This window comes from Sceloporus occidentalis, unplaced genomic scaffold, assembly GCF_023333645.1.
Source record: "Sceloporus occidentalis isolate IW3139 unplaced genomic scaffold, rSceOcc1.0.p SCAF_313, whole genome shotgun sequence".
In the NCBI taxonomy this organism is placed as follows: domain Eukaryota; kingdom Metazoa; phylum Chordata; class Lepidosauria; order Squamata; family Phrynosomatidae; genus Sceloporus; species Sceloporus occidentalis.
Window position 1 is genome coordinate 504023 of NW_028317293.1, and position 15693 is coordinate 519715.

Here is a 15693-nt window from a genome sequence, read left to right on the forward strand (position 1 = left end):
CTACTTGTAAGGTCGTAGAAATCTGGAGACTTTGGAGCGGAGGAGTTTGATGAAGGATCTGGGAAACATTTCTTTCGATTCCTGCGCCGTGTACTTGAAGTAATTTTGAGGATGCGCCAACACGTCGAAAAGGGCCTTGATCAGCTTCTTGTCCTGGAATAAAGAAAGAGGCATTCTGTTTAAAGAGTGACATTTAGACAATCGCTCCCTAACGGCGATGGCTCTTCATGTAATTGTATGTTAAAGGGATGCTCCAGCCATCATTTGCACTTTAATAATACGTCGTCCCTTTACATTTCCATGGTGCCCCCCCCCCACAAATGTAATATCTGCATTTGCCCCACCCTCTGCTATTTGCCCCATGCCCTGTCCCACCCCTCTCATGCCAGCAATGTGTTCGGCTGATCTGAGTTCAATGGGAGTTCCATTCTGCCGCTGATTGGCTGCTTCGAGCAACCAATCAGTACCATGAAACATGGCACCCCTTTATTCAGGGGGTTAGATTTCCCAGTTTTACCACCGTCGCCATTCAATAAAGAGTTAAAATAACGTACTTTCAGTATCTCTTGGTGGTTTTCGGACGCGTACAGCCTCCCGTCCCGGACAATATCTTCTATCAGCTGCTGATAATCCTCTGTGAAGCGAGAAGATGAAATGCCCGCATTAGCCCGTTTTTTTAAAAAATAAACAAATTTGCGCTTATTGCATAAATAACCCAACATATTCTGTGGCGCAGTACAAACATCCTAAAGTCCTAAACAACAAAGGGTCCATGGAGCTCCTTCGTTTTCCGGGCCCCCTTCGTTCCGATGATCCAGAATAAGGCAGAGAAACACCAGCGGAGTCGGACATTGAATGAACTCCTTGCAGGCGATGGAGACGAATACATTGTATTTATTACATGTATTTATTATACGCAGCGTAAGAGGTCTTACCGTCGTACGTCACGTAAGGCACCTGGAAGCCTTTGCCGCTGTTTCCCTCGTTGGACTTGAACTGGATCCAGAGCTTGCGCGATCGGGAGGTGAACGCGATTGGCCTCTCGTACGTCTGGCACGTTTCGTAAGTGGTGATGGAAGTCGGGGAGGCTGCAAAGAAACCCGCAAGCCGTTATATAGAGATCCCCCCCCCAACTCAGTGAGTTCAACTAACAGGACTTCGTACCCACAATGCATTGGACCAGGACTTAGAATTTATACCCAAGACCAATGAATTGCGAGATGGCGAATGCGATACTGCATCGGACCCGTAGGCATGGAATCCACAGCAGGGACCCCCCGGGTCGGCCAGAGATCAGGGGGAGCACCAAAAGTAACCCCTGAAGTGGGTCAGCGAAGCAGCTAAACAGGACAGTGCCTGAAAATAAGGACTGTCCCATAAAAACCAGGACACTTGGTAGGTATGTTATTGTATACTAACGATCTTGGTGCAACACAGCACATGCTCCTCTGGCGCTCAAAGGGTTAAAGCCGAGTTATTCCGTCTCTCCTGCCCCCACTTACCGCTTTTCCTCATCACCAGGACGTCTCCGCACTCGTCCTCTATGGGGAGAAATATTTCGGGTACGACTATGAGAATCCTCCTCTTCGGCGGCGGGGTGATGTACCAGATGCACTCCACGTGGGAGGGGTAATCTCCGGGGTAATTGGGGGATTCGATGTATCCGGTATAGTCTCCTAATTCCCCCCCGCATTGCTGGTCTGTGAACAATAAATAAAAATCACATTAGCGATTTTTTTTTTTAAGTCTAGCTCTGTTTTTTTTTTACCCCAGTTGTAGTTTTTGCCCCATATTATAAAGTTTTCAGGCAGCTGCATATCAGCCGTTTGTATGATTCTCGCTCTGTTATCTGATCCCCGATCTACTAATCCCTCCCCCGACTCCTTATCATACTGCCTGTGGGGAAGAATAGAATGGCTCGGTCTTAATACTCAACCGGACTCTCTGACTAATGAAAGTCTATGGAGGAACGGACTTCATTAGCATTGCCATAAAGCATCAGCTCAGTGTGGTGTTTGGGCCGGGAAAGTCACCCAAAATTACACGGGTAACTTACTTTTGCAGTGAGTAACATTAGTGGAGCCGTCAAAGTCCGTACTCGTGTTCCCCGGGCACGTTATGCAGAAGTTCTGCCCAAACTCGGGCTGGTAGGTGCCCACGGGGCATCGGATACACCTGTGGGTGGTGGAGTTGTAGTAGTGTCCGGGCGAGCAGTGGACTGCAAGACACGAAAAAACATCGCATGTAACACGTTAAGAGATTCTGCGTGTACCCCGCACATGAATGCAATGAATCATGCACCCTCTGGGTGGGTATTTGCCCCGTCCAGCCAGATCTATCCTCCTGTCTATTAACCTTTTGTTTCACAGTCCTGAAAGGAAACCGCGCTCTCATATTTAGTTGTGAGGCCTCCTCCACACGGGAAGCAAACCGTCCGCCCCGGCTCAGGCTGGTAAGTCCCGACCGGGCAAGGCCGACAGGGTTTGAAGCCGTCGGGGGAGATGTGTCCCGGAGAGCACTTTCCTGAAAACGATGAAAGGAAACGTGAGAACTTCTCGGTGACAAAGAACAGCTTTACATTATTTATATAGCACCGGCATATTCCATGGCGCTGCTTTAACAGGGAAGGGTGGAAATTTACATAAGAGCCTCCTGCTCCCGTGAGCTTACAATCTATTAATTCACATACAGAAGAACAAAAGAGGGGAGCGCTGCACTGACATCAGCGGGTACCGTATGAGGGCTATGACATCACATGCTCACCTCCGCACTCCGACACGTTCCGCGCGCCTGCACTGCCCACGCTGTCGCTGCTAGGGCACGGCTCACACGCCAGCTGCCCCTCCATGTCCTGGTACGTGCCCGGTGAGCATGGAACGCACCGCGCGTGTTCTCCGCTGTAATAGGTGCCGGCCGGGCAGTAAACTGCGAAGAGAAACTCCTATGAGGACGAGCGTAAAGCCTGACAACCAAACACGGACCGGCGAGGGGTTAACAAGGCAGCGGAACCGGTGCAAAGTATCTGACAACAGAGCAGACTTTGAGGGCTTTTGCCGTCGTCATTCACAGGGTACTGAGGGGGGTCCTCTGTGACCCCCTAACAATCCCCACTCAGATCCGCCAAACGGTGTAACTGAAATGGTTAATACCGCATTTTCCGTCGTGCAGCACCTGGCCCGAGCCGCACGCTTCTGGACTCTCCGAGCTCTTGGACAGCTTTGGGGCAACTTCGTAGTCCACCCCGGAGAGCTGGATGAAGAACTGCTGCTTGTTGATGGACTTCTTCAAAGTCTTGAGGGCAGCCTGCAGCCTCTGCTCCGACCTCTTCCTCACGCAGTCCGCGTTACACGTGTCTGGCGTGGGGAGGAATAAAAAAACATATGTGACTTTCTAGCAGCATGGGGGGGGTAAGACAGCAGCCGGACAAGCAGGTAAGAGACAGAAGTCCTACCTGAAACCTCCTCCCTGTTCACCTCCAGCTCCACCTCTGCGAACAAATGAGAGACCTCCTTGGAAGGAGACTTGCGTCCGCGTTTCTTCTTCTTGGATGAATCACACTTCAGGTTCACAAATGTTACGTGGCAATTCTCTGCGAATAGAAATGAAATCTATACGCTATAATTTATAGGTGACTAGGGGGAGGGGCTAGGGGGGCGGTGACAGATTCCCCAGCCAATGGCTGCAAAACTTAATATAATATAAATTGTATCCTATATACAATATTTGACTCATTCATAATTAAACCCCTAAAGTATTAACTGAAACAAATATCGGAAACGGCAGCCGTAAAGGGAATTTTTGGAACAGGAAGCTGCTTTAAGCATCAGCAGGAAGTGAGTGGTGCACCAGAGAATTGCTTCCCCCATGGCTCACATGTTTTTTGTTGGGTTTTTTTCTCATCTAGGAACTAGATACAGATGCTTTTCCATTTCTCCAGTATCTGTTATAACGTAACTATTTTTAAGTAACTTTCTACATCATGGATTGCACTTGGCAGCTCAACAGGGACACCGAGGGTGGTAGGGTGACCACACCGACCATGTTTTCTAGGCACATATAATTTAAGGGGGGACCCATCTGCCTCTATCAAGAAAAGAGACATTAGAATCCCCTACATGCCCTAATCATGTCCCTGAACAACCTAAACACAACTTGTGGCCCATAAAACAGCCCCCATCCGACGTATCTCACGTACCCATCAGGGGCAGACGTCCAGAGTCCTTCACCTTCTCTCTGCTCCTCGGTCGTAGATGACATTTGGAATCTTTTATCTTAAATCGGATTTTCTGCGTGATGGGGGGGCCTAACGAGTCTGAGAGATGAACATGGATTCTTTTTTTACAGGGAATAAAAATAAATTGTACGAGCTGCACAATAATTAAAAAAATACAATAACCCCCCCCCAGCGCTGTATACAGTAATATAACCCCCCAGCGCTGTATACAGTAATATAACCCCCCAGCGCTGTATACAGTAATATAACCCCCCAGCGCTGTATACAGTAATATAACCCCCCAGCGCTGTATACAGTAATAACCATCAGCCTTGCATACTTTATGGCAATGCTAATGAAGTCCATTCCTTCATAGACTTTCATTAGTCAGAGAGTCCGGTGGGGTAATTAAGACGGAGCCATTCTATTGTCCCCCACAGGCAGTATGATAAGGAGTCGGGGGTTTAGTAGATCGGGGGTCAGATAACAGAGCGAGAATCATACAAACGGCTGATATGCAGCTGCCTGAAAACATTATATTATGGGGGCAAAAACTACAACTGGGGTAAAAAAGAAATAAAAGATTTCCGACAACTAATTTTAAATCTAATTTGAGGAATACAATATTTGTCGGGTGATCCTCTTAATTTGATGCCTGTGACCTAGTTTAGTAGTTAAATTAGGATTTTTGGATATATATATATATCTAGTAGATTGTAAGCCTGCGAGCCAGCTCTAGTTTTGTCAGACCCTTTGAGTGTAGGGACTGTAAGCAGCGCTGCAGGAATTGTTGGTTCTATATAGTTAGAGAATAAGAATTCTAAATAATAATAAATACAATAAATAAAAAATATAATAATAATAATAAGGAAGCATTACATTCCCTTTTCTGTCAGTAGAGGGCGTCCGCTGCCAGTTAAACCAGACGTATGTTCTAAATAGGACTTTTGGCTGGCAGCACGTGATAGGAGTGGTAGTCCAAAGTGGTTAAACTTTCAGCAAAAGTCAGCCCTCCCCCCCCATACAGGGGACCACTCTGGTTTTTGTTGGGGGGGGGGGGACGTATCGAGCCTCATAAAGCAGTAGCGCGGGACTCGGCAAGCTGGCGGAGCATGACGAGGGCTGGATACGTCTCATTACGTTTCATTTGTATTTAAGTATTACGTTTAAAATTATTTGGACAAACGGCTGAAAGGCTCCTCCCCTCCTTCCGAGTCGCCGCTACAAAGACTTTCCAATTTATTTTTAAAAAGAGTTTTATTTATTCCAAGTCAGTTAAAGAATAATCTCCCCCGGAGGTCAGCAGGAAGCCCCCACATCTAACAGAAGGCGGCTGGAATTAAAAACACATTTCTGCGGCTAATAAAAAAAAAAAAAAAAGGGGGAGGAATAAAGCATTCTGGGACTAGTCTAGGTTTGGCGGGGGGGGGGGGGGTCATCTAACGGCCGGTGGTGAGAAGCTGCTGCAGAACTTCTTACCATGATGTGCTGTCAATCATATGGGGTTAAATCTTTAACACAAGATCACAAAAGAATAAGGAAGAAATCACTATTAAAGCTGCTGTTCCACTGGGGGTTATATTACTGTATACAGCGCTGGGGGGTTATATTACTGTATACAGCGCTGGGGGTTATATTACTGTATACAGCGCTGGGGGGTATTACTGTATACAGTGCTGGGGGTTATATTACTGTATACAGCGCTGGGGGGTTATATTACTGTATAAAGTGCGGGGGTTAAATTACTGTATACAGCGCTGGGGGGTTATATTACTGTATACAGCGCTGGGGGTTATATTACTGTATACAGCGCTGTGGGGTTATATTACTGTATACAGTGCTGGGGGTTATATTACTGTATACAGCGCTGGGGGGTATATTACTGTATACAGCGCTGGGGGGTATTACTGTATACAGCGCTGGGGGTTATATTACTGTATACAGCGCTGGGGGGTTATATTACTGTATACAGTGCTGGGGGTTATATTACTGTATACAGCGCTGGGGGTTATATTACTGTATACAGCGCTGGGGGGTTATATTACTGTATACAGCACTGGGGGTTATATTACTGTATACAGCGCTGGGGGTTATATTACTGTATACAGCGCTGGGGGTTATATTACTGTATACAGCGCTGGGGGTTATATTACTGTATACAGTGCTGGGGGTTATATTACTGTATACAGCGCTGGGGGTTATATTACTGTATACAGCGCCAGGGGAGGGGTATTATGTGTGGTAAGAAATGCAATAAATGAGAACGCTGGTTATTGTAGCCTGGTGCTCCTCACCTGCGCATGCCGGGATCGTAGAGTTGCGTCTCGAGGGGGACTTGCTTTGGACGGGGGCTCCGCAGCTGATCGAGTAGCTGTTCTCTGCACCTGAACAAGGAAGCGAAGCCGGTGAATGAAGACATCGGAAGAAATCGAATGAAAGCAGATAATTCAAATAGATTTTAGTAGCGTTTTCATGCTTTGACGCTCCGGGCATTTTGGGCACTCAGATCCACCCCCTGCCCTATTCCCACCACAGTTATATAATATGATTGTGAAAGTGAGTAACCAATCAGAGAGAGGATCCCAGGCGTGTGTTGGGCTTCCCTATGTGGTCGTTCATTACAGACCCCTCCCCCGCACACGTATGTTCGTGCGCCGCCCGTCACCCACAGACCTGGCAGGAACAGGGTGCTCGTCGGACAGGATAGGAAGCAGTTGTCCGTCGCTCCAGGTTTGGTGCAGGCGAGCTGGGCCCTGGCGGGGGGCTTGGCGGCGGGGAGACACTTCACGGACTCTGCGGAAACCAGAGGACAACCAATAGTAACGCAATCAGAGCTGGCAGTGGTGTCAGGGTCTCGGGGTGAAGGGGCAGATTCTGGGGTCACACAGTCTGTAGCCTGAAAAGCTTTCTGGACCTCAGAAGTCTCTTCTTCAGATGGAACGAAGTCTGTAGAAGAGACCTCTGAGGCCCCAAAAGCTTGTGATTCATTTTCTTTGCTGGCCTAATAACGGCTCTCCGCTTCGACCAATAAATTGGAATCATTTGCCCCTATCTTCCCTATTGCCCCGGGGTATTGGACGCCCACTCACCAACACAGTCCTTCTTGTTCCAATGCAGTTTTTTCTCATGGGGGCAGATACACTCGTAACTGCCCATCGTGTTAACGCAGCCCGAGTCACAGCTGCCGTTATTAACGCTGCATTCGTCAATGTCTGGAGAATCAATAATCAATCAATAAATAATCCACCAATAATGAATCAATAATCCACCAATAATCAATAAATAATCCACCAATCCATCAATCAACGATCAATAAATAATCCCCTAACTACCCCTGCCCCCCCCAGTCTGTCTGATGGGGTCACTTTTATTCTTCCTTAATATTTACCAATAAAGGAATCTAGACAAGCGGCTGGAATCGTACTTTTCCAGCAGACGGCGGCTGAGGATGATAGGCATACCAGCGAACGTATACAGGGCACTGATACTGCAGCAGATGCCAACCGCAGGGCCGGCAAGATACGATTGCCCTTTCTGCCGTCACTATAGGCTGGCTGAGGATGATGAGGGGCAGAAGCTGGAGGTTTATTTATTCGTTCATAAAGCGCCAGCATATTCCGCTGCGCTGTACAACGGACATCGCGTCTCTACACGGCTGATAGATGCGTCATATGTCACCCCTCCCCCAACCCGCAAAAGGTCAAATAGAGGAAAGGGCTTCAAACCTCCGCAGTGGGTCATCCCGTACAGCGTGTAGCCCCTGCGGCAGACGCACTCGAAGCTCCCGGGGTAGTTGATGCAGATGTGGTCGCAGGTTCTTTCAAAGGAACATTCGTCAATATCTGGTGAGAAAGGAGGGGGGGGGGGGTTACGGAAGGAGCCAGAAAGAACATATGGAACAACAAAAAAAGACAGCCTCCGATGTATAATAAAAGTAACTAAAAACATACCAATTATCCACCTTTTATCTGAACTGCAAAACGCACGCAGTACCCAAACCGGCCACAAGGTGGCGATCGACACAACATACGGTTACATAAATCAGGGGGAAAAAAGAGACAATTTCACCAAATATTTGCCAGAAATGGAAAAAAAAAGACAATTCAACCAGTTTATTCACCTAATTCCGGCACTTGCAGCCATGTGATATTTTGGGTGAATTTCCCGGCTCAAACACCACCCTGAGCTGATGATTTATGGCGATGCTAATGAAGTCCGTCCCTCCATAGACTTTCATTACTCAAAGAGTCTGGCTTGGTGATTAAAAATGAGTAATTCTATTGTGCCCCACAGGCAGTATGATACAGGGATATCCGCTTTAGGTGACCCAAATCTATGAGTTTTTACCTCCCACATACTGTAGGGGGCAGCAACACGTGACTTGTATATGTGAAAAAGTGACCGCTGTGGTTTCCTTTGAGCCCTGGACCAGTCATTGGTTATAAAAATGATTTAATTACCTACCCTGAGGGCTGATGTGCAATAAATACCCCTATAGCCTCTTTTTGGTCCCGACCACATCCCCCCCCCCCCCGGTCTCCACACCATTGCATTCATAGAGTCGTGGGGGGGTTGGAGATCTCTCTGTGCTCTTCTGACCAAAGACACGCACCCCCCCCCGAGAAAAACACCCTTTTTATTATTAATATTAAAAAAACCAGCACCCGAAAATCTCAAAATATTAATAATCCTAGAAAATGTTGCAGATTTTTCTTTAAACTGTTCTAAATTGACCAAATTTTATTTCTTTAGCCCCGAATCCTCCTGAATAATTGACCTCGTCAGCCACGGCCCGAATAAACACAAGATCCTAACCCAGCCCGATTTGTGTTTATTTAGCCGGAGACAAAGCTGACCTCGGTTTCTCTCGTTTTTTTTTTAATGACCGAGGGCTGTTTTTGCTCAAAGACTTCATTAAAAGAATAAAACGAAGAGGACGTGCGTCCCCGGGTTTCTCCCGCAGTTCCCGGCGATAAGCGAATCTCTGGACTTCGTTTGTTTAAATTAGAATTTATCGACTTGGAAGAGACGCTTTCTACCCAGAAACCGTGACGATATTTCTTCTGATTAGACGACTCTGGAGCTCATTAAGAGGAAACAGCCCTTCTTTATTAAACCCGCCATAAAATAAAGCACTTAGCCCCGTAACACCTCATCTGGAAGGCGCATTCGGGTCTCAACAAATCCTCCGTCTGCAACCGCCCCGAGGACTCGGCGGACGATATATAGAGGGCATTAAATCTGCTATTTCCAGAGCATGCGGGGCAAATCCTACCGGGCCGGGTGCAATTATCGCTCGGAGATTAGCTTTCGTTACACATTTAATACGATTATTATTATTTATTGGTTTATATAGCGCCAACGTATTCCGCAGCGCTGTACAATATGTGATGTATTGATTTATATAGTGCCACCCTATTCTGTAGCGCTGTACAATGTGTATTATCATTATTGATTTATATAGCGTCGCCATATACTGTAGCGATGTACTATATATATATATATGCAGATCAGGAAACAAACCTGATGTTGCGTCAACTTGATTGAGAAAATGTGATATTTTTATTTTATATTTTCTGTGGTTTCTTTAAAAATGAAAAAAGAGAAAAGCGCCGGGGAAGCCAATAATCGCGGCTGGATTTCATAACGCGTTCCTTGAGAGGCCTCGGCGTGCACAAAACGTGATTTAATGAGACAAACGCAAGCAAAACGGGTCCAAGCGCGGCATGAAGGGGCCAATTAAAACAGCGATTACGGTTCCCACATTCCACAAAAATGACTTTTTGCTCCAAAATTCATATTTCTTTTTTTTTTCTCACATCTCTCAAAAATGATCTATAAATAAAAACACTGAAAAAATTCCACCGGTTGCAGACGGACCCTCCGTACGAGGAGGCGACCCCCGCGCCTCCCCTCATTACTCATTCGTCCCGTCGTCGGCCCCTAATGACTCCGAGCCGGCACTTCACCCCGTTGAACACCCGCTGGGCCGTGGAAGTTGGCCGCGTTTGCGCCGGGGCGTTTTTGGGAAGAATAGCGATTTACAATCCAATTCCTAATTTGGGCAAAAAGCGTTATTAATAACCGCCGTGCCAATTTCACAGATTCTAGGCTTTTTTTTTGGCCCGAGCCGCTCCTGGTTTTTGGAGAGGTTTGCACGATGATGGCGCGACGAGACAACAGCTCGACCGTACCCGGCGACGAACGTTCCACTGCTGCGTACATCCTAACAGTCCCGGTTTTGGGAGGACAGTCCTGATTTTCTCGGGATCTGTTCCCAGGTAGCCGCCCCAATGTCTTGCTGTTTACAGCGGGGAGCGTCGGCTGGTTGGAGGGATCCTCTGATCTCGCCTGAGATGGAGACCTCGATGGAGACCTCGATGGAGATCCGAGCTGTTGCCAGACAGACTTCCGCCGCAGCTCCTGCTTTGCCCGGTGGCTATTCATTTCTGGAGCAGGCCCCACCCACTTCTGGGGCAGGCCCCACCTATTGCCACACCCCCAGACACAGGTGGGGTTAAGTAACCCTGTATCAGAATCCCATTGGTCAGCCCAAGCAGGAAGTTGTAAGTTGCTTCCTGTTCTCTCCCGTAAGCCCGAGCAGGAAGTTGTAAGCCGCTTCCTGTTCTCTCCTGTTATCTCCCGCATACAGCACGGTGGGGGGGGGGGAGATAACAGAGGGGGATTTATATTCATAAAAATGCAAAAAGAATTTTAAAAAAATCACCATTAATAAGGGGGATATTCGAAAAATGTGGCCGCGGGGGGTCTCGCTCACCTTGGCAGGTGCGTTCGTCGGTCAGTAACTTGTACCCTTTCTGGCAGCTGCACTCGAAGCTCCCGACGGTATTCCGGCAGAAGTGATCGCAGCCCCCGTTGTTTGCTAAACACTCGTCGATATCTGAAAGACAAAGAGCACAGATACAGAGAGACTTTCACTAAACGACGCCGAACATGCGCGCCGCTCGTACCCTCACACACACGGCAGGAGGAAACGCATAGATTCAGGGGAAAAAAATTAAAAAAAATAAATATATATATATATATATATATATTATAAATGTAATGTATAATATAAATTACCGGTATATTTGTATTATATATATACCGCCAATTTATATTATACATTATATTTATAATATATATGAATACATTTCCACTACTGCTCTTTATAGGTAAAATTATACATTTTCCTCCCCAAATGTTTTCTCATGTTTAATATTCTCTTTGCTAAATCATGGTTTATCTTTATACTTGTCCAGGGAGAAAAAAAATACATAATTTATCCAATTAAACTAAATGAGATGGGCGGGAAATTACACTTAAAAAGCACCAAAAACCCCTTTAGTTTAAGGGGTTAACTTTTTTATTTTTATTATAAAAATATTATTATTTTTTTTTTTTTAAGTTTTAAGAAGTTTTCTAGAAACAGATTATAGAAAAAGGGAAGCTGCTTTTGCACCCGCGCTACGGTATCTGCTGGCGCTATATAAGTAAATGTATTGGTTCTTTCCCACGCGTGTTAGCCCGTACCGCGTGGACTCGCCGGCAGGAACATGCGCGCTCCGCTGCCTTCTTTGGGAGGAGAAAGCGTTTTTCTTGTTGTTTTTTTCCCACAGGATCAGACAATAATCGTCTCGGTGAAAGCTGAATCTTTTCTCGCAGGAACAGGTGTGCGGAGAATACACAGCGGCCCACAATGGGGCTTGTTATTTCGGGAGAGAAAGGCCCCAGCGGACACCACCCTCCTGCTAGGTTCCCTTCTTATCTCTGCCATCCCTTGTCTTTAGATAAGCCGGGTTATCTGTCACCCTGCGGATCAAAGAGCCCACCGTGTACCCCGGAGGGGGGCCGCGATCAATCTACAGAGAATACAGCAGCGGACAGCTCTGTGAGGATCAATCACCTGCTGATACAATGTATCCCCCCGCGGCGCTCATTCATTACATGTTTCAATAAAAAAACTCAAGAAAAGTATAACTGTCTTTAGGTTAGGAAGTTTTACTTAACTGAGAGGGTGGTAGATTAGAGAAACAGCCTCTCAGCGGAAGTGGTAGAGGGTAATACAGTGAGGGGATTAATCATGCGTGGGATAGACATACGGCTCCTGAATCTAAGACGAGACCAACGACTGATTAAGGTTTGAGTCTTTACAGCAGGAGAAACGGGGGACTAGACGGGGGCCGGATGGGGCCGATCTGCCGGCGGGTTCCATGTTTCTATCAGCAAACATTTGTTCATTTCCTGGCAGTGAACAGGTTAAACATAACAATAATTGACATTTTAATTTCTAGGTGGATTTGCGGATATTTTGCATCCCTGCGGTTGGAATGCAATCAGCGCCGCGCGTCTCCTTTCTGCCCCCGAACGCAGCGGCCGACAAACAGCCAGAAATCAGCAGCTCCCGCAATAAATCCCCCTCCGCGTCGTCTCACGCTGGGGAAGCCGCACGCTTCCTGCCCGCTTATTTAAAGCAACGTTTGGGACCGAATCAACAAGTCGCACTTTAATTAACGCGGCTGCTTCCAGAACGCAACGGATATCATGTGCAGAAAACCCCAAATCCTTTATTTTCAAGCCCGGTGGCCAAAGGTTCATAAAAACCCTGGAGCCAGACAGAATTTCTACAACCCGGGGAGGGACGCAAAATAAAGGGGGCCGCAGCGGGGATTTAAATAGATCTGTTATACAGAACATAAAGCCCCTTGGAAGAGCCCCCCCCCAGCGCTGTATACAGTAATATAACCCCCAGCGCTGTATACAGTAATATAACCCCCCAGCGCTGTATACAGTAATATAACCCCCAGCGCTGTATACAGTAATATAACCCCCCAGCGCTGTATACAGTAATATAACCCCCCCAGCGCTGTATACAGTAATATAACCCCCAGCGCTGTATACAGTAATATAACCCCCCCAGCGCTGTATACAGTAATATAACCCCCCCAGCGCTGTATACAGTAATATAACCGCCAGCGCTGTATACAGTAATATAACCCCCCAGCGCTGTATACAGTAATATAACCCCCAGCGCTGTATACAGTAATATAACCCCCCCAGCGCTGTATACAGTAATATAACCCCCCCAGCGCTGTATACAGTAATATAACCCCCCCAGCGCTGTATACAGTAATATAACCCCCCAGCGCTGTATACAGTAATATAACCCCCCAGCGCTGTATACAGTAATATAACCCCCAGCACTGTATACAGTAATATAACCCCCCCCCAGCGGGTGCCGAGATTTTTGTTCTCTTACACGGAGCCCACGCATACACACTGGACACGCAGATCACGCACCATCACACTCATCACTCATCACTATCGGCTAACCTTTGCACGTCTTCCCATCCGGCTGAAGCGTGAATCCCACTGGACAACTGCAGCGGACCCCCGTCGCCGTGTCTTTGCAGGTCCGGTCGCAGCCTCCATTGTTCACGGCGCACGTTTCTGAGAACCACAGGGGAGGAAAAAATGGAAAAGAATGAAAATCAACGTCACGAAAAGGTGAGCTTCACCAACACACAACGGCACGAGTAACGGCAACACAACAGAAACATCATACAAGTAACCGCAACGGGGAAAAATAACGAAAAAGAAATAAATAAAAATAATGATAAAAACGCACCAATCAGCAACCCCCGCCCCACCGGATTAAATTTTTCTTTAAAAATAAATTAAAAATACTTTAAACGGTACGTGCCATCTTTGGTCTGTAGCTCTTTTGTGGCTTATGTACAATACGTGTCTCCCCCCCCCCCCCAACGCCATTACCCCAATAAACCTGTTCCCAAAACACAAATTGAGATGAGGTTTCCGACCGCATTCACCCCGTGGACGGTTGATGGAGCCTGAGCAGGGCGATGAGATGATCTCTCAGCCCGGAAGAACCCTCGCAGCAACCCAGACATCAGAACAGCCGTTTAGTAGATCGACCAACCGTGCCGTGCCAACGATAACGCTGGTCCTGAATGTTTTCCGTGGGCGCCGCTCGCATCGCGGTCTTCGGTCTGGTCTTGCAGGCCGCCATGTTTTGCGTGGCCGGGGCCAGAGGAGATGATGAGTTACTCCCATGGGGACAAGAAACGATCGTCGGCCGCGTCCAGAACCAAGAAGACAATCAGAACGGACTAAAAACCCTCGTTAAGACACCGAGGGGGTGATTATGAGGACGAGTTCCCCAAAGGTTTCCACGAGGATATAAAGAGGACTCAAAAGCACTTAATCAAAAAAAATCACGGGATTCGGAACCGAGATGGTTTTTGTTGCGAAACAAAGTAACAAACAAATGAGAAACTTCTTTAAAAACACTTCAGAAAACTAATTTGTTACAAACGTTGGGTTGGTCGCCGTCTACTGGTTTCCCTCGCTTGCTCTACGAATCACCCTGGAAAAGCCAATTCCACCCCAAGTTCAGAACCGGAGCGCTCGTGTACCCCCAATCCAAAAAATACCAAAAACATGATAATTCCTCTTGAATTCCGTTTTGTCGGCTCTTCGGCGGATCATCAATCCCTGCTCGGCCAATTAGACGTCTCTCTCTCTCTCTTTAACCCCTTCCTGCCAGACGGCTCCCAACGTCTTGCAAAATTATATATTATTAAAAAAAATTCTCTCTCTTTCAAACTGAGGTTTTCTTGAAATCGGGGTTACCGTCTTCTGTGATCCAATGTAAGCGCGATTGATCGGTGCGGCAGGGGTAAAAAAAAACCAAAACAAATAAACAGAGGTCGTGTTTGGGGGGGGGCGGCCTGGCTCCGAAAACCACCAGGTTGGCCCCTAAATTCTCTTTTATTGTTCCATAAATTCTGTTTTGTTTTTTGTTAAGTTTCACCTTTAAAAAATATATTTCTATTATTATTTAAGGAGTTTCCTAAGTAAACGGCTCTCTTAAGGTACTCCTCGGTGAACAGCTAGGCAAATGCATAAGAAATGGCGAAGCACTTTTTCTGCTGATATGGCAACCAAAGCTTTTAGGTTTAACAAGTTCAGCATAGAGCTTCATGCACAACTGTCCATTTTGGGTCAAAACACTGCTTTTAAGAGCTTTACTAGGGGCCTCTGTGAGTCGGGCCAAGTTCACTTTAAGGCCTGAGGTTCAAGCCCCGCCGCATTCGTCATTAATCTAATACGCTAGGAAAAAAGAACACTAAACAATCTTAGCCAACACGCGCTAGTCCAGACCCACTGAAGGACCACAGCAAGGATCCAGAGCCGGGGTCATGATTGTTTCTAGAACTATGCTTGGTGGTGTTGAACTCCAGGCCCCGAGGGCCGCAGACAGACCAGGAGTTAAGTAAATCTCTGCTTTGATCACAAGCAACTTAATCCGTTCCACATCCACTTTTATTGAGAAGCATGTGCTTAAACTGGGATATCCAGAAAATCTGGCCTGGTTATGGCCCTTGAGGGCCAAACTCTATAATCAAAGCAACCCAGGGGCCAGGAGCCTCCTACCAGAGATCAACTAATCAGAGGTT

At 47.0% G+C, this 15693-nt stretch overlaps 1 protein-coding gene across 1 annotated transcript in view; it reads right to left on the bottom strand.

Moving 5' to 3' along the window:
* Window positions 1-15693, bottom strand: part of LOC149274890 (signal peptide, CUB and EGF-like domain-containing protein 1) — a 57055-nt gene continuing 41362 nt past the window's right edge. Inside the window, exons 7-22 of the mRNA XM_089505133.1 lie at window positions 13547-13663; window positions 10992-11114; window positions 7939-8055; window positions 7303-7425; window positions 6887-7006; window positions 6508-6597; window positions 4196-4312; window positions 3452-3589; window positions 3150-3353; window positions 2764-2925; window positions 2356-2523; window positions 2057-2218; window positions 1503-1700; window positions 936-1088; window positions 555-634; window positions 1-153 (exon numbers count right to left, since the gene is read on the bottom strand). Coding sequence (XP_089361259.1) covers window positions 1-153; window positions 555-634; window positions 936-1088; window positions 1503-1700; window positions 2057-2218; window positions 2356-2523; window positions 2764-2925; window positions 3150-3353; window positions 3452-3589; window positions 4196-4312; window positions 6508-6597; window positions 6887-7006; window positions 7303-7425; window positions 7939-8055; window positions 10992-11114; window positions 13547-13663 — 2225 coding nt within the window. The remainder of the gene's footprint in view (window positions 154-554; window positions 635-935; window positions 1089-1502; window positions 1701-2056; window positions 2219-2355; window positions 2524-2763; window positions 2926-3149; window positions 3354-3451; window positions 3590-4195; window positions 4313-6507; window positions 6598-6886; window positions 7007-7302; window positions 7426-7938; window positions 8056-10991; window positions 11115-13546; window positions 13664-15693) is intronic.